Raw genomic sequence first — 21175 nt, forward strand, 5'->3', positions numbered from 1 at the left:
ACTAGCCGAGACAATCACCACTTTTAAGAAGCAGGTGAAAACCCTCTTGTTCAAAAAGTGTTACAGACAAATCTAACACTTACACAAGCACATGCGTACACATTGCACAAACAATACAAAATGTATAAATACATTATAATTTTTCTTAGTCTAGCACCCAACAATCTCCGAGCACGCTCTTCAATGACAAGTCTAAGCCTTATCAGGGCTCTTAGTTTGTAAACTCGATATTCTATAGAAATCGAACGAGAATTGCTGGTGTCTTCCCATTGTAAGTCGCTTTGGATAAAAGCGTCTGCCAAATAAAGTAAAGTAAAGTAAAGTAAAGTAATGTATTAAACTTTTTAAGGTATTTTATATACAAAAGGCTGGTCTTTCTGATCTCAGTCATATCTGTTAAAATAATATGCATAACTTCACATCTTTTCCTTCATGCGTTAAAAGGACATAACGCTTTAGTACAGCTTGTAGAAACTGGTCGTTAGTTGAGAAGTTTCGAGACGACTTCGTCCATTGTCGCCCCGTCTGCAGGTGAGTTACGTGCACGTAAGTCAGTCACGTCCTCTGCGTCTGACGTCACAGGCCGGGATGGGCCGGGTCACGTGGTGCCTGTTTTGGAAAATGGGAGGAAGGAAACAAAACTCCTCTTAAGGTAAGAAGGCCTTGCAGAATATAATAATCAGGAGAAAATCTGTCCGAACGGCGGTAATGTCAGGTCGCGGGTTCCACGTTTCTTTTTTAAGCCGTGAGCTGGTTTTGAACTCTGTAAAGACCTGTTTTCTGGCGCGCAACAAGTAAATTCCGCGTGTTGGACTTTGCGCTGGAGCGGCAATTGTTCATTTGAGGATGAAAAGGTCCCTAAAACGCAATATTACAACTCGCGAGGTGCTCTGTAAATGTTGTTGGAGCGTTTCTTGTTTTCGTTTTAACTCTTAATCGCAAAGTGAATTTAAACCGTTGTGTTATTTGGCGTGTTCGGTTTAAATTGTGTATTTTAATGTCTTAACGTGACTCCTTTTATTCAACGGCAAATCGTCAGGCACCGTTCACCAGGTTCATTAAATTGTAAATGTTAAAAAAGAAAAAAGCATTATCTAACGCAATTTCCGATATGCAGATCCGTTCTGTTAAAGTGAAGTGATTGTCATTGTGATAGACTGCAGCACAGCACACGGTGCACACAGTGAAATGTGTCAGCTGCATTTAACCATCACCCTTGGTGAGCAGTGGGCAGCCATGACAGGTGCCCGGGGAGCAGTGTGTGGGGACGGTACTTTACTCAGTGGCACCTTGGCGGATCGGGATTTGAAACCGACAACCTTCTGATTACAGGGCTAACCGCTAGGCCACCACTGCCCCACTGCCACGTGTTCAAAACCTTTACATTTTGTTTATGTACATTTGATAATTTTCTACAGATATCTGTATCTGATGCAGGATCTTTCCTGTTCCTCTTTCAGGTGCCCATGTGCCTGTCCAGTCTGGGTAGCAGGTATGACCTCTGACCTCTGGCCCAATGTAAGTCCCCTCGTCTGGCCAAATGGAAACGTTGAGCTGCACAGGAATATGTTTGTCTTTAACCCCATGATGCTGTTGTCGTTCCACAGATTAAAATACACTGTGCATTGCCAGTACAATTAGAAATGGCTGGCGTTTGACGACCAAAGGTGTATGTTTGTGATATTGATATATTTGGTGTAGGAAACGTCTCTTCTTGGTGTGGGGAAATCCTTCAGTGCTGGAGATTTGCATGTCTGGTCTTGTTATGTTGTAGCTGTGAAGGTAGAAAAATGTTTAACATCATCAGAAATTGTGTGTTTGTCCTGGGCTGTGGATTCCTCTGTGTCTGCTTTATAGTGTGGCTGGGCAACCTGTGCTGGCGAGCTTTCTTTTAGGAGGACTCCTGAGTCCAATTGGGCATCAGTATTTCTGAAATTGTTCTTAAATTTTTTTTGATGCAGTTTTACCAGGATCACCCCTCCCCAGGAAACAGGTGCTCTGGACCCGTAGCCTGTAGCGTATGTGCATAAAAAAAAACACTAATACATTTTTTTAAATCACATCTGTCATGCTTTGGGCTGAGCTCAGCCGTGGCTTCTGCACCTGTGGCTTTAGGTCCTGTCTGAATGGGATGTCACACAGATCTATGGCTGTCTCTTGTGCTGCTGTTGAGTGTTGTGAGGAGGGCTGTCGCTCTAAAGTGAAGCGATTTGTCATTGTGAAGCGCTGCAGCACATGGCGACACAACAAAACGTGTCCTCTGGCTTTAACTGTCACCCTTGGTGATCAGCGGGCAGCCATGACAGGCGCCCGGGTGGGGACGGTACCTTGCTGAGGGATTCAAACCGGCCACCACTGCCCACAACAGTGCACTACTGCCCACTTACACTCAACTGGTGGTGAGCTGATTTGATTGGCCCGAACTGCAGAAGTCACGGTATGATTTCAGAGCTGGGTAATCATTTGTGAATCGTTCCTGTTGGGAAAAATAATTTGCTTTCAACACTAATTCTTGAAGTTCATCCCTGTATGCGTGCTTGAAACAGCCTAAACACACATAACACTCATCCCAATCCGCTCTGGATCCATTTCTCCATGACTGCATGTTGAAGAGGCATTCAGGCATCCCTGTTTTGTCTGTAACAAGTGTCATTACCCCTCAGAATGGCTTACAGTATGTACTGCCAGTGCGTTTGGCTGGAATTCAGTGATAAAAGCGTATGTTTGGGCTGCCAGGGCTGTTGGCGCTGCATGCTGATGATTTTGCTGAAGGTGTAGGTATGAAATCGAGACACTGAGGGCATGTTCAGCCTTGTTCTCGCTGTGGTGCATAATAAGTCACTCCTTGGTTAAGGTTACGTAATGTCCCCGCTCTGGGTGGTGGGTTCTTTTTATTTTGGGGAGGAGCACCTTGTCCTGTGGAGCAAAGGAACATATTTTTGACTTGAGTTTGATCTCCTTGGGGCATCATTCTGGTCCTCTTTGCTTTCTAGGAAGAAGGTGCTCTGAGCCCTTTCTAACTTTTCTACATATAAATGTACCTTAAGCTAATGTGATTTACATCTTTATCTAACCATTTAAAAAGTGTTCCATTTAGCATAAAAAAAAAGGGGGGATTTAATAGGATTTTTTTCTCTATTAATTGACGTCTGTTGGGCGGGTGAGAAATGTGTTTGTAATGATTTGCTGGAATCTCTTTCTGCTGAAGGGCCAACTTCATTCCCCATGTCAGCTGGAGAAGGCTCCTCAGGCCACTCTGCGCCTGGCCAAAATGGCGCCCCCTACAACTGGCCCCCACCACCCACTGACTCTCAGTTGAGGGATGCGGACCCTCGGACGCTCCGGCTTCAGCATTCGTCGGAGCTGTCCCTGAACTCTGAACCTCTCCCCCCTCCACCGCTACCGGAGGACCCCCCCGTGGGGCCTGAGTTCGACCCGACTGACAGCGAGCACAGTGCCGACCCTCACATCGACATCAAGCCGGTCCATCGATTCATCCCGGACTCGTGGAAGAACTTCTTCAGGGGCAGCAGCGGGAGCAGTAAAGGGTGGTCCATGCCTACGTCCAAAAACAACAACACCACCTCTGAGGGTGTGCCCTGCTCACCACCGCACTCCCCCACGCCTGAATCCTACAAGGACCAGTACGGTGGCTCGGGAGGCAGCTTCAACTCTCGCAAAGAACTTATTGGTGACAGTCTGCCGTCCGCGGATGGACACACGGTCCGCACAGCCTTGACGTACAGCGAGAGAGTGGAGCAGTACCAGCAGCGCTACGGCTACATGAAGTCGTGGGCGGGGCTGCTGCGTATCCTTGGCTGTGTGGAGCTGTTGCTCGGGGCGGCGGTCTTTGCCTGTGTCTGCGCATACATACACAAAGACAATGAGTGGTACAATATGTTTGGCTACTCGCAGCCTCAGATGTTTACTGGAGCAATGTACTCTGGGTCGGCGTACTACACAGGGCCCAAGACCCCGTTCATCCTGGTGGTGGCCGGCCTGGCGTGGTTGGTGACCGTCATCATGCTGGTGCTGGGCATGACCATGTACTACCGCACCATCCTGTTGGACTCCAGCTGGTGGCCGTTGACCGAGTTTGTCATCAACTTAGCCCTGGCTGTCCTTTACATGGCGGCTGCCATTGTTTATGTCAACGACACAACGCGGGGGGGGCTCTGCTCGTACCCCGTCTTCAACAACGGCATCAATGGGATCTACTGTCGCACCGAAGCTGGCCAGACGGCTGCCATCTGCTTCTTGTTTGTCAACATGCTGGTGTACCTGATTGGCGCGTTGGTCTGCCTGAAGCTGTGGAGGCATGAGGCAGCCAGGATGCACAGGGAGAAGTACGGCCAAGAGGTCTGCTAAAAACAGATGTGCCGTGATATAATGCAATAGTAATATGCACATTTTGGGGGCATCTTTCAGTGTTGTGTGTGTGTGTGTAATTTAGACTTTAATTCTGGTTTTCATGAACCAAAATGCACAGTGAAGTGTGTTCCCGGCATTATTCACCATTCTCATAATGATGTACGTAAATGTACTTTTCAATTTGTTTCAGATGCTGGGAACTGAACTACATGATGGAAGGTCTTTGGTAATGCACTTTGTTTGTTAAGTCCTGTAAGGGGTAATGATCTGATGAGCTGTAGGGGATTGCGCTTTATGTGTATGTGTTCGTTTTTGCTTTTCCACCCCAGCTTGGTGGAGGACGGCCACCAGGGCCAATCCAAAATTCCTCAGAGATGGCAACCCAGGCTGCTATGGTCCCCACGGTTCAAAAGCCCAAAGTTGTAAAAGGGCCCATTCCCTCTGGTCACATCCCCAAACCAGTCATCATGCCAGACTACATTGCGTGAGTAAAATATACTGATATGGTGCAGAGAGAGATTATTTGACTGTATCTTGGGTCACATTGTTAGTTCCCTAATGAAATGAACAACATTTCTTTTCTCACAGTAAGTACCCCAGCATACGTTCTGATGAAGAACGGGACCAGTATCGGGCTGTTTTTAATGACCAGTACGCTGAGTATAAAGAGCTTCATGCTGAGGTCCAGTCGACGCTGAGGAAGTTTGATGAAATAGACGGCATGATGCGCACTTTACCTCAACACCCCAGCAACCAAATGGTAAATATATAACCCACAACCTATTATTCTGTTCTTCCTCTGCTGTCATTTCTCACTCCAGTTTCCTCTTTGTCACAATGTGAATATTTCCATGAACAGCTGAATAACATCTACTGTATTTGGTGTTTCAGGAGAGGGACCGCATAAATAAAATCCTTCAGGAGTACCAACGGAAAAAAATGGTATGTGCAGAATTCAGCCACTAAGAGAGTGAAAAACAGTACATGTCATGTGTAAAATACCTTTGCTTTGTTGGCTTCTCTGCATGGAAGTGGTTATGAAGAGACAAATGCAAGCAGGTCTTGTGAAAGGGGGCCTGATCCCTTAAGCCCCAGTCGAGACCTGTGGCCAGTGGTGTGTGGAGTGTGTTATAATGTGGGCGGGTTGGAAGGAGGGGAAGTGGTTCGCATTCTTTCTCTGAAACGAGCTGTACTTCCTAACAATCCCAGCTGAGAGGACATCCACAGACGCGGGCTCTCATGCTTCTCGAATGATCGGTTCTTCAGCAAATCTGCCTTCTATACTTTTTTTTTTTTTTTTTTTTTTTACATTAAATATTAATAAATACAAAGAAAACTAAGTGTTGACTTAAACCTTCAACAATAGATTTATTTTTAAGATGATACGCTCAAGGTGATAATTATCTCACTATTTAAGCAAAAGCTGTCTGTAAATAGCCTGTAAAGTAACAATATGTTACAATCCCAAGAAGATTAGCAGCCAGTGATGTTGTCTCTGAGTAATGAAGTGGTTAAATGTCCTAAGCTTCACAGTTTCGGTCTCATTTAGGTTTGCTGCTCAGTTCTTCTCTATTGTGCTGCCTCCTAACCATGCATGTCTCTCTCTCTCTCTCCTTCAACCAGGACCCTTCATTCCTCGAGAAAAAGGAGAGGTGCGAATATCTGAAGAGCAAACTCTCCCATATCAAGCAGAAGATCCATGAATACGATAAAGTCATGGACTGGAATGATGGATACGGCTAATCTTTTTTTTTTTTTTTTTTTTTTTGTTTTTTTGTTTTCCATCTTCTGATGTATTATAGTCCAGATCACTGAACTGAGCCTAGTGCACAACATGTTTGCATCCAGGGAAAGATGGCAGCAAAGATTTATGATGATCAAGAACAAACTTGTGTACCTATTCCTTAATGCGATATACTGTACCAAACATTTCATAGCTGAATCCTCAAAGGGAACTTTTACCATTTTTTTTACCAATACTTTTTTCTGACTGAAAGAGTTGTCTTTTTATGCTTTATGCACTGTCATGTTACGAATGTCGTTTTTAATACATATCAGAAATAACAAACCTTAAATTAGAGGTCTCACATTTTTATACAGCTGTCTTTATTGAATTTGTTCTTCTATAACCCTTGTGAATTTTATATCAGTTTAAAAAGAGACCATGTGCTATGGGCTTAAAGTTACATTGCAATAATATATACAGGACAATAATGGTCAAAAATCTCCTGAAAATGAAACTAATCAACAGTCTTTGGAGCTATGAAGCATAATTTTATTTACATGCTGCTTTTTCATCATTCATCATCAGTACTATTTTCTTTTTTTCCTATTCTATATGATTTAACTGATGAGACACATGGCCTATGAACCAGAAGACCGCAGTCACGGGTTCAAACCCCATTTACTACCATCGTGTCACTGAGCAAGACACTTAACCCTGAGCGTCTCCAGGGGGATTGTCCCTGTATCTAGTGATTGTAAGTCGCTCTTGACAAGGGCGCCTCCTAAATGCCATTAATGTTATAGAAACATTCTTCTTTCATTTTGCCTCCTGACCCCAATGCATCATTGTTTCATAAAGTATTTAATTTGTTTCAGTATTTTACCTTTTGTTAATATGTATTTGCTCTAACATTTCAGTAAAGTTTTATGAAATTTATCATTCGTGTAAAATATATTTCTTTTACTTTACTTTATTTAGCAGAAGCTTTTATCCAAAGCGACTTACTTTTTTGTTCAGCAGACACATTTACAGCAAACTCAAGCTCTATGCACATTTAAAGAAATGCATGTTGGTTAGAGTAGACTATTAGATCAAAATTATTTCCATGGTGTACCTTTACGACATTGTGCTGCTAAAAAAGGCTGCTACTTGAATGATGTTTAAATAAAACATTAACTCTGGGTAGAAAAATTACATGCGCAGAGTGTGGCCTCTGGCGAAAGCCAGAGTAGACCTGAAATTGGATACTGTTGCAGGAGGTTTTGCATCAGATTACAAAAAACACTTCAGAACATATCAGTCCAAGATGTTACTGTAGGTTTTTCAAAGGTTTAGATAAGTGCACATTTTCTGTGCTGATTCAATCGCTTGAATTGGAATTGAATTGTCAAATATAGATTTGACAATGTGTATATGGGGAAAAATAGCTTTCATATATTTACATTTAACGCATTTATCAGACGGCCTTATCCAGAGTGACTTACAGTCAGTAGTTACAGGGACAGTCCCCCTGGAGACACTCACACAATGGTAGTAAGTGGGGTCTGAACCTGGGTCTTCTGGTTCATAGATAAGTGTGTTACCATTACTACTTTCATAATGCATTCTCATGTTGATATTTTATTTAGAATAATCACTGCACCAGCAGGATGCAACATTTTATAAGAAATCTTCCCCTGAAGTAACAAATAATAAGATTTAAAACAGGCCAAAATTCTGATGTGAAAAGGGGGGGGGGGGGGTGTAAACAATTGCTGCACAGTTCTTTAAAAAATTATTAATGGTCCATCTGGCACAAATAAAGTTTTTTTTTTTTTTTTCCTTGAGCAAAATTTGTTTATATAAACAAATTTTAATCTAATCTATCACGTCTACAAATGATATTTTGATAGATGTAGTTTTTTCTCCCGGCCTGATAACAGCATGAGAGGCGTGGGTCATAATCAGCGGTCCCCGCTGGAGGACCTGGGCTGTTGGTGAGGCGCAACCTGGGCGTGACGTCACGCCGCCCGGACACGCCCATCCGATCAAGGTGTGTCTGTTTTTCTAGCCCGACTCCCGCTGGCGAGCGCAGGAGTTGAGGACGAGGTGCTGTTCGCGAGGTGAGCGTTTCGTTCTGCTGTGCGTGTTCTTTATTTAAGAATTAAACTGGTCACTGCGTTGGAAATGTTGCACGACGCGCGGCCATGAAGTAGCTTGTTGTAATTTTGTAGTTCGTTTTTTTGTCGCGTGGCTTGTAAAAACTGAAGCGTCACGACCACAGGCTGGTTAATCATGTCGAATAAAGAGATTTCGAGCGTGAAATGACGTTACCTCGACAGACTGCTTTAGGACAGGTGTAACGCCTGTGCTCTCTCTCTCTCTCTCTCTCTCTCTCTCTCTCTCTCTCTCTCTCTCTCTCTCTCTCTCTCTCAAAGTAATGTTTTTAATTTCGTTTTAGGCCTGACAAAATGTCGTCGAAACCGAACGGCAGCCCTCCCCCATACGAATATGATCCTGAATAGTAAGAATTTTGAGATTTGTATTTATTTTCATGTGAAATACGTTTCATGAGCATTAACACCAGCGCCAGTTCTGTTTTGTGCATGTCGAACGTTTTAAAAACTTCTCTGTGTTCTGATTTCCCTTCTCCGTTTCTTCACCACCCAAGTCAAGTGGTACCACAGCCAGCCTACTCTTACTACGCCGATGATGAGCTGAAGCATTTCTACCGCTGGAACTCCCCACCGGGCATCATCAAGCTAATGGCCGTCATCATAGTCGTGCTCTGCGTGGGCATTTTCGCCTGTGTGGCCTCCACGTTGGCTTGGGACACCTCTTCAGGGGGCCTGTCGGGCTTCGCCGGGATCGGTGGTGGTGGTGGTGGTTACTATGGAGGATCGTACGGCACAAACTACGGCATGAGTTTTGGTGGTGGGGCATACGGGGCTGGAAACAACTATGGCTACGGAGGCTACAACTACTACAACGACCCCAGGCAGGGCAAGGGCTTCATGATCGCCGTGGCCATCATCTGCTTCCTGGCTCTTCTGACCATCTTCATCATGGTCATTTCTCATCAATCAATGTCCCATGGCAGAAAGTTCTACCTCGCCATCATCATCACCTGCGCCATCCTGGCCGGCCTCATGTTCATAGCCACCATTGTTTATTTGGTGTCGATCAACCCCATGGCCCAGTCGTCAGGGTCCATCCAGTACACTCAGATAATGGCCCTGTGCAGTCAGTATCAGAACCCAGTGCCCACTGACATATTTGTCAATCAATACCTGTACCACTACTGCGTGGTGGATCCCCAGGAGGTGAGTGAGCACAATTTCTTGTATCACAGTTCAGATGGTCTGTTGGGTCTCAAGTGTGGCCCTGTTTTGTGCAGGCGGTGGCGATTGTCCTGGGTTTCCTGGTGACCGCAGCCCTCGTTATTATTGTTGTCTTCGCTGTGAAGACCCGGAAGACGATCATAAGGCATGGGAAGGAGAACATTCTGTGGCACCGTGTGAAGGAACTGGAGCCTCAGGCAAACCATGAAGAAGTGGAAGCCTGGGTGATTATTAAATATGGCATTTTTTTTTTATGTCTTTTTGTTGGAAGTGTATGGTAGGGACCGCATTAAATTGGTGCTAATGTGTTGTGAGGCTTCACAATCCAAAATGTATAATTTAATCATTTTAATATGAAATGCAAAACTGTTTTATTTAGCCTTCTTGAGTCTTGTCTTAAATGGTTGGGCCACCATTTTGTAATCCAATCTCTTGTGAAAGGGACCTGTGGAGGTGGAAAGACTAGTTTTGAGAGTCTGTCTACCACAGGTGGAGGAGGGGAACTCAGCTGAGTTTCTGGGTGTGGTTTGTTGTGGCAGTTTCATTCCAGTGTTTGTTTCCCATTTCTCGTTTCTCTGGAATTATAAAAAAAAAAAAAAAAAACTCTTAATACTTTTAAAGTTTTCATAATCTTTCATAAAACAGACGATAGTAAATTGAGACCGTTAAATACTACAGTTTTTAACTAAAATCATACAGAACGATGTACGACATATAATGATATAACATTTTTTTGGTTTTCTAACCTTGGAATACTGTGTTGGAGGTATCGTCTGGATGTTTTGATGTTAGGAAGAATCGAGAAGCAGAATGAACTGGTCTAACCGGTATTTTCTACAGATGCTGAACCCAGCACACCCGTTCTGAGCCTGAAGAGGCTCTCTTTCATCCAGTCTTTCCTGGAGCGTTGTTTGGTAGAGGTGGTTAGGAGTAATGCCCCAGTTCTGCATTTCTGGGCACAGAGGGTAAACAGCGTGGGGTTTTGTCGCTTTAGGATGAAAGCAGGCCAGAACTTGTTGCTGAATGCAGAGTAGGTAAACACTCCTCATTTCTTCCATCAGGCCGTGTCAAGGAGGAAATCTGTCACGCAATCACCTGAATTTTAAACTCCAAGCTGTAGATATTTTACTGAGTTGGTTCTTTTTCTTTTTGAACAGGTGAATGATGTATCTGGTTCACCAGAGCCTGTGGTGGCCGATTATCCTGAAAAGTTTGGCGGCTCCAGGAATAATCTGGATGACGACTCGTCTTACAGACCTCCATACAACTACACCCCTGTGTGAGTTTTACAGGGCTGCTGCTCCTCCGGATTCAGTTCTACAGAAAATGGCAGCTAACGCTGTTAGAATTTCACCATTTATCAGTCCCTCCAGGAATGTTGCGAACGCAACGTTTAATGCAAATTTAGCTAATCAGCATGAATAATTTGCGTTTTGCACTTTTGTCAAATCACGCAACTTTTTTGCAGTTTTGACCTATCGCAGCACTTCCTACATTTTGTGCCACTCAAACGCTTTTACTTCCGTGTTCCAATAGGAATGCTGCTCATTTACCCTCAAAATGTCTGCCAATTGTGCACAACATTTTTCCAAGAGTTCTGCATGAAAGTAGGGGTAAACTGTTGCTGCGTGTCCCTTTTTCTTATAATGGCTGCTGCGGCTAGGCCGATATTCACTGGGCTTACCAGGCGGTTGTAAGGGCGTACTGACGCTGACGTGTTAGCGTGGTAAGGGACCACGCGACAGGAATGATCTTCAACTTGGTCTTTACTGGCAAATCGCATGGTGCAGTACACGAACGGTCTAGCTCCAACATCTGAACTCAAGTCACAAAAAAACCCAAAAACTCACATCCACTTCCCAGGAACTTTATATTCTAGATGGCCAGTGCACGCCAATTGGCTGATGCCAACGTCATTATTTTATAATAGTTGCACTTTTTGTACCGCATCCAACATTGTGGTGAAAAACAAAATGATTGACTACAAAAGTCGTCAATTGAAAAACATTTTTCTACCACAACGCAGTCACGGAGAGTTGCTAAAGCCAGTCACCCTGATGGAGTCCCACTTGTTGTAGCAGCTTCACAGCAACCTTGCCCAGAAAAAAACAGCGCAACTTTCATCGCAACTTGCCACATTGCTGCAAATTCAGGCATTTTAGATCGCAACAATCACAGACTTTTATCCCGAAATCCTGGAGGGGGACTGATTTATCTTATTCAAGATTGATACAGCCATACAATGATGGAACAGTGCAGAAAATACCAAAAGTTTCTGTTATTTTGTATATTAGGTAATTCCAGATTTTGGAATGTCTAAACAATGATGAAATCCCCCAGATCAGATTCTTACTTCAGTGGGGAGTTGTCTCAATAATTCAAGTGCTGCAGCGCAAGCTCTCACTAAGAGAGATATGAACAGTGAAATACAGGCAGAACAGCCTTCCAGAGAATGTGCGGGTATCAAAATCTTTTAGCTCTTTTAAAAGAAACCTAAAATCAAACTTTTTTAAGTATCTTAATTACCTTTTTATTTATTCATTTAATTTAAATGTTTTTATTGTACTTTGTGTACACCTGTAATTACAATAACATTTTTATTTGCTTTCAACTACAGTCTTTCTCTCTTTTCTCTATTTCTATCTGCATGCAATTTGCTGTATAGTTTTGATTGATTGGTTGAATGGTGCTTCTGGTGATTTGTTTACCGTTTCTAAATGTGAATTTGCTGTAAATAAATTTAGTTGAAACCAGGTAACAAAATAATTCTAAATTATTTTGGACTTCCATTTTAGTAAAATGATCAGATTTAGTTTTTCCTCAGACCTCAGTTGGACCAGTTGTCTGACTTTCCTTTGTTGACTGAATGTTTCCGTCTTCAGTCCAGTGGAGACAGACCCTCCGTTGAGCAGCGTACCACCCTACAGCAGCGGCTCTGACAGGACGAGCTCTGCCGCCAAGCCCCCAAAAAGACGTCCTCGACGCCGCCGGGGCCGCGATGGTCAGGAGTATGACGCTGACTACGCCTCCTCTGCCGATGAGCTAGATGATGATGATGATTTCACCAGGTGAGATATGGGTCTGCACTCAGACATGTATGCACAGAGTTTAAAAGAAGATCAGAAACTCTTATTACTCATATTAAGGCCTTTTATTACACCAACACATCTAATATTGATTCGTGATTAAGCACGTCTGCTACATAATCAAAGTGATTTATGTTTTTTTTTACGTCACAGGAGAAGGGTGCATGTGCGTCAGATATGGACCAGAACATTTTTGCTCTTAGGAGTTATTATTTTCTCGTTGCCTGTGTACCTAAATTACTTTAATAGGTCAATGTAGGTCATTCTGATTTATGTTCCTAATATGTGTCTAGTGAGTTCCCTCCAGTGCACCACAAGGAGAATCGAGATCGATACAAGCGTGAGTTTGATAAGGACCATCAGGAGTACAAAGATCTCCAGGCTGACCTAGACGGTATCAACAGGAACCTGGCAAAGCTGGACCAGGAACTTGACCAGCTTGAAGAAGGCAGCCCCCAGTACCTGGTGAGCTACAGTTTCCCTACTGAATGTTAACAGGGTTGTATTTGTGGCCCTGCATAATGACACAAAACACACCCAAACTGGTGTTTCTTATGTTAACAGGATGCAGTGGATGATTTCAACAATCTAAAGGACCAAAAGAAGGTAGGTGTCTGATTATTTTACACCCTTAATAACATCTGCCTCAGCAACCTAATGTCTAATGTCTCAAACTCCTTGTCTCAAGAGTGCCGATTACCAGATGAAGAAGAGGAGATGCAAGTATTTGAAAGCCAGGCTCTCTCACATCAAGAAGATGGTCAATGATTTTGACCAGCGATCTTAATTTTCCTTGTGATGCCTTCAGAAACATATTTGTCATAAGTAAGATGAGTGGTGTGTGTATTGAACATAGTTTTCTCTCCGTACATTTTGGACTTCAAGGTTGGTGGATGGATAGAGATGATTTGAATTGCTTTTTATCTGTTTATCCATACAGATATGGAGCCTAAACACTCAGGTTTGCAAGGTGTCTGGTTTACAGTTTTATTGCATCTTACAAAACCAACTTTTAATAATGGCACATTGTAATGAAATAGCCAAATCTTTTATGTCCTGTCAAAAGCACTGTCTGTATTTTTTTTTTCTCCAGATAATTCATCTGAAAACTTGTAAATGAGTGATTTTCCCACACTTTTGGTATTCTCCTGCTCCTTTTTATCCTGTTTGAGAGGTTTTTTTTATTATTAAATATACAGAGATCATCTGACATTGTTGTAAAATTAACATTTGATGTACCTATTGTTTTAATGATCTGAAACCTTTTAAATGCATGACTCTAGAACTAGGACTTAAATGTTTGGTTTGAAACTTGTTAGCCAATTTAGTGTATTAATGTAATGTTTTATTCATTCATACCACAAAGAAGTATGTGTTTGATGTTAAGCTAGAAGTCATGATGGTCTAATATAAATGCGCCATACTCTTTTTAGGAATCATCTTATCACATGGTATGCCTGATAAAACTTCTCACTTCTGAACAGACGATACCAGTTGTTTAACATGTAAGATTTATTAAAATGCTTTTGGAAAATACATAGCTGAATGGTCTGTTACTTTTAAATGCAATTTAGATATTTACACTTGATATTTACAATTTAAATATCAAATAACAAACCCATTCAACACAGTGTAAACGCTTCAATAGTCCCTGAATGGAAAAAAATGGAAACAGCATATCCAGAATACTGAGACTGGAAGAGTTAAAATATATATATATATATTTTATATTCCCACTGCACCTCTATACTAAAGGCAGTCTGCTCAGTGGATGATGGTTGTCCAGCCAGCCTTTGAGAAGTGGCAGGTTCCTGTCCATCCATCGTATGTTCTCCTCTATCTTCTCTATGGCCAGCTGTATGGAACGTAGCCCTGACCCAGTCTCTATCTCCAGTGAACCGAAAAAATCCTTCACCTGCATGTCAGTACAGAAAAGAGCCATTAATGACAGCAGCACACTCACTGGCAGTGAGCACTGATGTAATTTCTCAGTAAATTTTGTACGCATACCTCTTTCAGCATCTCATGTGTAGAATACTGATCAGTCACCCCAGTCACCATGCGTGAAATGGAAGACGACCCCAAATCAAACCTACATATAGAACATAAGTATCAAACATACAATGGTCAGTGGAATTAAAACATGAATAATCATGTAACTGATATAAACATTTCTAAAAAAAAATCTACATAATTTCCCTTCATTTTCAACTCTCTGCCCTCCTGTGTAATACATACTTGTTTATTAGTTTATGCCAGTTGGTCCTGAGAAAATCCCAAGCTAGTCTGTAGCCTTTGGGGTTTTTGCTGATGGAGATGACAAGTGAAGGAAGGTCCTGTGTTTTCAGAGCCCCACCTTCAAAGCTCTGCTCCATCAGCCTGGACAGGATAAAGTGAGAAACGACGCATTCAGTTTAAGTTTATACTGTTTCCTTTCAGTGGTATCGATACCCTTGGACACACGCAACTGAATCACTGATGTCAGTTTATGCTCACCACTGAAGCTTGTGAGCTAGTGGGCTGAAGGTAAGTGCTGACTTAATGGTTCTCTTTTCAGAAGAAGACATAGAATGGAGATATTTCTCCAAGAGAAAGTCCCATCCCTCCTCACTTCGAGCACCTACTGTGAAGACCACCAGGCTAACATCAGAGGGCAAACTATGGGCAAATACAAGGCAGCATGGGTTAAAATATTATATTCCTTTAAAGAAAATCATAGTCCATTCGTGCAAGAACGTGAGCTCAGACCTCATGTTCCCATCAGAGTCCTTCCATTGGCGGAAGAGCTGAGTTGCTGTGGTAACACAGTGGGCATAGCGGCGAACACAGGCAAACAGTAGCATGTAGTTACGAAGCATCCTTTGAGATACAGTGCCCTCATCAGTCCAGCTCTGACTGTCAATCAGGTCACGGAACAGAAGCAATATGTACTCCTGTAAGGTATAAAGCACGCTTACAAAACGTTCTTAAAAGTGCAGGTCCGGGCAGAACCACATTTTTAAAGGACACACAACGAAAGCAACGGATGGTGCTTTGCTCAAGTGGCACCTTGACGCTTCAGGATTTGAACCCGCAACCCAACTGCCCTTAATGCAAAAAGAGCCATTTGTGTCATATCAAAGATACAACCGAACGTAGAAATAAAAGTTCTGCTTCCGACTCTAACCTTCATCTGGTTTTCCAGCAGCTCCATGTCTCTTTTCTCCATTAGCTTGTACAGTGGCACTAGTTCACTAAAGGCCTGGATGACAGGCATGATCTCCCTCTCCTGGCTTAGGTATAGAGACAAATTCAGGGCTTTGTCCAGAGGCAACTTGTCTATACTGCAGAGAGGACAAAAAAAGTATTTGTATTACATTAGGCGCCGGTACATAAACACATACTAGAATGAGAGATATAAAGTGAAGTGGAGCACAACCCACCACTTTCTGGCAGATGTGTCAGTGTTCAAAAACGGTGTGGGCCGGACTGATATGTTAATATATTTGGGATATTACCTAAACCCACCTGACCAGCTGGAAAACGTTGCTGATGAGGCTCGCCCTGTCATTGCTACTGAGTGTAGTATGGTTGATATGTAGAAGGTTGACCAAAGTGTCCCAACCCCCTGACTCGTAATGTACGATGTAATATCCTCGCATGTCCACATTAAATTTGACCCACTCCACTTCCTCTGGCAAGTAGAGTATATCTGCAGAAAAAAAAACATTTCAATTAAAATGTGATGGAAACAATAAAAATTTTTTTCCAGGGTCGTGGGGCTGCCGTACCCAGTACTCACCCGTTCGTGTTTTCAGCAGAAATCGCTGTACAGTGTGGGAACGGCTGGTCACGTAGGTTAGTGGCACTTGCCACAGGAAGCTGCAGAGATGAATATGACAGGCAATGGCTCAAAAAAGTTTTTAATAAATACCACAGACTATAATTTTTTTCTTAATTACACTTAATTACACAAATTACACTTACCCAGATGCTTTCAAAGGATCCCTCCCTTTGAGATACCTCTCCTGGCTGAGCCTGACTTCTCGACCTTTGACACTAACAGTGATCATGGGAAAGCCCTCCTGGAGAGTCCAGGTGTCCATGATTGATTTGACGTCCAGCTCATCTTCCATGAACCATTTCTGTTGAGACTAACTGTGAGCTTCCCAAACTAACAGTACGTATGAAACATATGTACACAGAACCTGCAGAGCTTTCTTCTTAACTTACAGAGGCAGCATTTTTAGCATTTGTCCTTGCACAGAATGAATCCAATTTAAGTCTCCCCTGTTCTGAGTCTTCAGAATGGCAGATCTGAAAAATGTAACATTGCCCAAATTAAGCATTAGAACCACTTTTAGTTAGATTTTAGTGGGAAATTAAGTTCCAATTCAGTCTCTTACATTGTTCAGGCTTTCCCACAAGTTGGCATTCATGGTGTTCTGATAGCTGTATTGTCGAAGGTAATGGATGATGCCCAACTTGAAGGCATCAGGTGATAGGAAATCTCTCAGCATGTTCAAAACACAAGCACCCTACAAGAAATATCAGCACAGCACTAGATGAAGATGATAAGCCATTACAGTTAGACTGCATCCAGAAAGTATTCATCACTTTTTAAGATGTTACAGCCTTATTCCAAAATGGATTTAAATGCATTACTCTCAGAGTTCTACACACAAAATCCCATAATGACAAAGTGTAAAAACGTTTATTAAAATGTACAAAAAAAAGCTCAAAATTGATCTTCACCCCATCCTGTTCCCCTGATCATCTTTGAGATGTTTCTGCAGCTTAATTTGAGTCTACCTGTGGATTGAACCTGATTTGGAAAGGCACACACCTGTCTATATAAGGTCCCACAGTTGAGAATTCATGTAAGAGCACAAACCAAACATGAAGGATTTGTCTGTAGACCTATGAGACGCAATTGTCTCAAGGCACCAATCTGGCCAGCCACCTAAACTGAGTGATCAGGGGAGAAGGGCCTTAGTCAGGGAGGTCGCCCAAGAAACCAATTGTCATTTTGTCAGAACTCCAGAGGTCCTCTGTGGACAGAGAAGAACCTTCTAGAAGGCCAATCAATCTCTGCAGCAATCCACCAATCAGGCCTGTACGCTAGAGTGGCCAGATGGAAGCCACTCCTTAGTAAAGGTTTGCCAAATGCACTTGATTGACTCTCCATGAGAAACAAAATTTTGTGGTCTGATGAGACAAAGATTGAACTCTTTGGTATGAATGAACTCAGGTGTCATGTTTGGATGAAACCAGGCACCGCTCATCACCAGTCCAATACCATCTGTACAGTGAAGCATGGTGGGGAAGATGCTGTAAAAGTTTTGTTAAAAAGTTTAAAAATGGATACGCCGATGCTTCCCATCCAACCTGATGGTGCTTGAGAAGTGCTGCAAAGAGGAACGGGCCAAACTGGCCAAGGAAAGGTGTGCCAAGCTTGTGGCATCATATTCAAAAACACTTAATTTCTCTTTTTTTTTTGTTTTAATAATTTTTTATGCTGTCATTATGGTTTGTTGTGTGTAGAGGAAAAAACACATTTAATCAATTTTGGAATAAGGCTGTAACATAACAAAATGTGGAAAGAGTGATGCGCTGTGATTACTTTCCAGATGCACTGTATAAATCCTTCAAACTGGTTTTTATACCTTGTCATAGGAAACATCGTCAAACATTTCCCTGATCTCAGATGGATTTTCTACCGGTGTGGAGATGGGGTGTGAAGAGACAAGAGCATCTACCTCCATGGCTTTAAAACACTTCTCCAAAAAATAATCATTCTAAGAAGCCAAGATAAAATAAAAATGATGTTAATGTTTAACACTAAATCTACTTGCCATTTTATTTTTTGTTCTGTGAATAAATATCAAAACAGTAATAATCTGTTCTCACCACTTGCAGTTCAGGGTGTGTATAGCTGAGGGACACAAACTCCATGAACTTGGCGAAGCCTTCATTTAACCAGAGGTCATTCCACCACCGCATCGTCACCAAGTTACCGAACCACTGACAAAACGATGTGACGAGGTTTAACATCCAAAAGAATGCAATTACAGATCACTGGTCACGGTCATTACCTGATGGGCTAGCTCATGTGCAATGACTTTAGTGATACCCAGTTTGTCGGAAGTTGACGACTTTTCTGGATCAAAGAGGAGTCCTGCCTCCCTGTAAGTACTAAGCCCCCAGTTCTCCATAGCACCTGACTGAAAGTCTGGTATGGCAGCTAAATCTACAGGATCAACACAAGAGTAGAGCATATGTTTTTTTAATAACAATACTTATTTTAATGAACTGAATAAATAGGCTGACCATGTTTCGGGAGTGGATATGGAATGTCAAAGTAGTCATCATAGAAGTCCAGTAGAGTCACTGCAGTGTTGAGGGCATACTCAGCCTGACTGATCTTCTCTGGAACAGCATATACTGCAATCTGACGGGAAAAATCATAATGAAAAAAAAAAATTAAACAGACGGAAACAAAACACACAAAAAAATTCACACACACAGTGCCCTTACCTCTACACCATGTTTGGTGGTTTTTCGGATAGAAAGAAAATCACATATGATGAAGGCCACCAGGTAGGTGCTCATCCTGACGCTGGTTTCAAAATGGTCTTCCAGTAGACCACCTGCCAGCTCCACTGTCCTCATCTGAGCAATGCATGAACAGTCAGTTGTATGAATTTACCACAGGATTCGCCACTGAGAACAAGTTAACACGCCGTACGTGTACAGCCATACCTTGGGCATGTTGGATATAGAAATATGCCTGGATTCACGGCGCAGGCGGACTGTGAAGTTCGCTTTGAAGGCGGGCTCATCAAAACAGGGAAAGGCTGCTCGGGCATGAGTGGGCTCAAACTGAGTTGAGGCCAGCACCCTAAAATACAGATAGGAACGAGATGAAACTTCAGGGTCTCGGACTGGACATCACTAGGGGTGGGAATCATACTAAATCCATACAGTCCAATCCAACATTTATTATAACCCAAGACAGTCTGGGTAATGAAATGAAAAATAAAGAATGAAAATGAATGCCTACATAGCCGCGACCAAAAGTAATTGTGCATGGTGAGCTTGGGAACTCAAAAAGTCCTGGACGTCCACTGAAAAAAAAAAAGTGTTTGATGATCGCAGAATCCTTTCCATGGTGAAGACTGAGCCCTTCACAACATCTACTTAAGTGAAGAACACTCTCCAGGAAGTAGATGTCTCATAAAGTCTACCATAAAGAGAAGACTTCATGAGAGTAAATACAAAGGACTCAGCACATGATGCAAACCATTAATCATGGGAAGTAATGATGGGACGAAGAAAGTTTGCCAATGTCCATGGGTTCCAGACTTTATTGCCTGCAAACGATTCTCAACAAAATATTGAAAGGTAACATTTTACTCAGGGTTATGTTTATTTGTCCAATCACTTTTGAGCCCCTGAAAAGAGGAGTCTTTGTATAAAAATAGCTACAATTCCTACATATATTTTTGTTAAACACCTTTAATTAAACTTTCCAAGTCTGCACTTCAATTCTGTTGTAGTTATTTCAAATCCAATGTGATGGCACGAGAGCCACAGTATGTCACTGTAAAAATATTTCTTGGCCTAACTTTATATAAGTAAATGAAATTGCCTAGCAGTTAAGGAAGCGGCCCGTTAATCAGAAGGTTGCCGGTTCGAATCCCGATCCGCCAAGGTGCCACTAAGCAATGCACCGTCCCCACACACTGCTCCCCGGGCGCCTGTCACGGCTGCCCACTGCTCACCAAGGGTGATGGTTAAATGCAGAGGACACATTTCGTTGTGTCACCGTGTGCTGTGCTGCAGTGTATCGCAGTGACAATCACGTGACTTTATCTTTATGATTTTAGAGCCCACAGTGTACGTCTGTTTCCTCACCTGCTCTCGCCACGCCGCGTTTTATAATAGCCTTTATAAAAGCCATGGAAGCTGTGGGAGAGGTTCGCCGCGAACTCCAGTCTGACCTCATGGGCGCCCCTGACTATGGTCCAGCCCTCAGCCAGCAGCGCGATCTGCTCGAAGCCCGGCAGCTCCAGCACCCGGAGCGGACGCGTGTGGCCCGACGTGAGCAGCCGGGCGCCGGACAGCCGGAGCCCTTTGCTGTGAAGGACGACGGCCCTGGCGTCCCGCGCCACGGCTATGCGTATCCGCACCTCCCCGGTGAAGTTCAGGTGGGTCAGATCCGGGCTGATCAGCAGGTCGTAGTGCAGCGGGCGCACCGTCTCCGGCAGCCGCACGTCGCTCCACGGGAAAGGCGCGGGCGCGGAGCAGCCGTACACGAGGAGAAGCAGCGCGGCCTGTTGAAGGAGACCCATGCCACGCCGCCGAGGATTGAAATCGTAGACCTGGAGTATGTTTATTTACGCGGTGGCGCAGACCGATTAGATGCCATTGGCCGAAAGGAAGTGACATAATAGAAAGTGAAAGTGAAAGTAAAACGTGTGCCTGGTGTAAAACAAAACTACGTTGCAAATATAATATCTGGTTTTTACTGTCGCGTTTGATCGGTGTTACTGTAAGAACTGTACTCGCTACCCCGACGCGCGTCCACGTCCTCGGGTTTTTGGCGCGTTTTACCAGCCCGAAGTCTCCGCCCACACACACCTTAAAGACCAATCAGCATTCACGCAAGCTGTCGACCCTCCCACGCGTAA

The 21175-nt window shown here is 43.2% G+C and overlaps 3 protein-coding genes across 15 annotated transcripts; 2 read left to right on the top strand and 1 right to left on the bottom strand.

Annotated features, from left to right (window-relative positions):
• Positions 1-586: 586 nt before the first annotated feature.
• Positions 587-7033, top strand: marveld2a (MARVEL domain containing 2a). 12 transcript variants are annotated; one of them, XM_028981769.1, is made up of 10 exons: positions 587-652; positions 1461-1518; positions 1608-1667; positions 1962-2018; positions 3209-4359; positions 4562-4597; positions 4701-4855; positions 4960-5131; positions 5263-5313; positions 5995-7033. In XM_028981769.1, the coding sequence occupies exons 5-10, from the start codon at positions 3226-3228 to the stop codon at positions 6112-6114; spliced, it is 1668 nt and encodes a 555-aa protein (XP_028837602.1). In that variant the 5' UTR covers positions 587-652; positions 1461-1518; positions 1608-1667; positions 1962-2018; positions 3209-3225; the 3' UTR covers positions 6115-7033. The 12 variants fall into 12 exon arrangements, with proteins under 12 accessions (XP_028837602.1, XP_028837603.1, XP_028837600.1 ...); XM_028981770.1 differs by having other exon boundaries at positions 1962-1993; XM_028981767.1 differs by lacking the exon at positions 1962-2018.
• Positions 7034-8102: 1069 nt separating this feature from the next.
• oclna (occludin a) lies at positions 8103-14039 on the top strand. Its single transcript, XM_028979202.1, has 9 exons — positions 8103-8199; positions 8538-8600; positions 8748-9399; positions 9474-9641; positions 10575-10696; positions 12300-12485; positions 12797-12968; positions 13068-13109; positions 13192-14039. Exons 2-9 carry the CDS (start codon positions 8548-8550, stop codon positions 13288-13290), a joined length of 1494 nt encoding a protein of 497 aa, XP_028835035.1. The 5' UTR covers positions 8103-8199; positions 8538-8547; the 3' UTR covers positions 13291-14039.
• erap1a (endoplasmic reticulum aminopeptidase 1a) lies at positions 14011-21090 on the bottom strand. 2 transcript variants are annotated; one of them, XM_028979197.1, is made up of 18 exons: positions 20400-21090; positions 19245-19383; positions 19020-19154; positions 18813-18933; positions 18578-18780; positions 18393-18506; positions 18149-18280; positions 16889-17020; positions 16716-16799; positions 16470-16627; positions 16285-16364; positions 16011-16194; positions 15670-15826; positions 15252-15436; positions 15000-15161; positions 14742-14882; positions 14514-14595; positions 14011-14418 (listed from the first exon to the last, which is right to left on the bottom strand). In XM_028979197.1, exons 1-18 carry the CDS (start codon positions 20834-20836, stop codon positions 14248-14250), a joined length of 2817 nt encoding a protein of 938 aa, XP_028835030.1. In that variant the 5' UTR covers positions 20837-21090; the 3' UTR covers positions 14011-14247. The 2 variants fall into 2 exon arrangements, with proteins under 2 accessions (XP_028835030.1, XP_028835029.1); XM_028979196.1 differs by having other exon boundaries at positions 18578-18732; positions 20400-21089.
• Positions 21091-21175: the final 85 nt, after the last annotated feature.

Source organism: Denticeps clupeoides, chromosome 5 (genome assembly GCF_900700375.1).
Source record: "Denticeps clupeoides chromosome 5, fDenClu1.1, whole genome shotgun sequence".
NCBI classification, from domain to species: Eukaryota; Metazoa; Chordata; class Actinopteri; order Clupeiformes; family Denticipitidae; genus Denticeps; species Denticeps clupeoides.

Coding starts and splice junctions, on each gene's coding strand:
- erap1a (XM_028979197.1), bottom strand. CDS start 20,836: ATGGGTCTCCTTCAACAGGCCGCGCTGCTTCTCCTCGTGTACGGCTGC. Junction 15,827..16,010: donor AACGTTTTCCAGCTGGTCAG/GTGGGTTTAGGT, acceptor TCCTCTCTGCAG/TATAGACAAGTTGCCTCTGG. Junction 14,596..14,741: donor TGGCATAAACTAATAAACAA/GTATGTATTACA, acceptor TTCTATATGTAG/GTTTGATTTGGGGTCGTCTT.
- oclna (XM_028979202.1), top strand. CDS start 8,548: ATGTCGTCGAAACCGAACGGCAGCCCTCCCCCATACGAATATGATCCT. Junction 9,400..9,473: donor GCGTGGTGGATCCCCAGGAG/GTGAGTGAGCAC, acceptor TGTTTTGTGCAG/GCGGTGGCGATTGTCCTGGG. Junction 12,969..13,067: donor AAGGCAGCCCCCAGTACCTG/GTGAGCTACAGT, acceptor TTATGTTAACAG/GATGCAGTGGATGATTTCAA.
- marveld2a (XM_028981769.1), top strand. CDS start 3,226: ATGTCAGCTGGAGAAGGCTCCTCAGGCCACTCTGCGCCTGGCCAAAAT. Junction 4,598..4,700: donor TACATGATGGAAGGTCTTTG/GTAATGCACTTT, acceptor TTTCCACCCCAG/CTTGGTGGAGGACGGCCACC. Junction 5,132..5,262: donor AACACCCCAGCAACCAAATG/GTAAATATATAA, acceptor TTGGTGTTTCAG/GAGAGGGACCGCATAAATAA.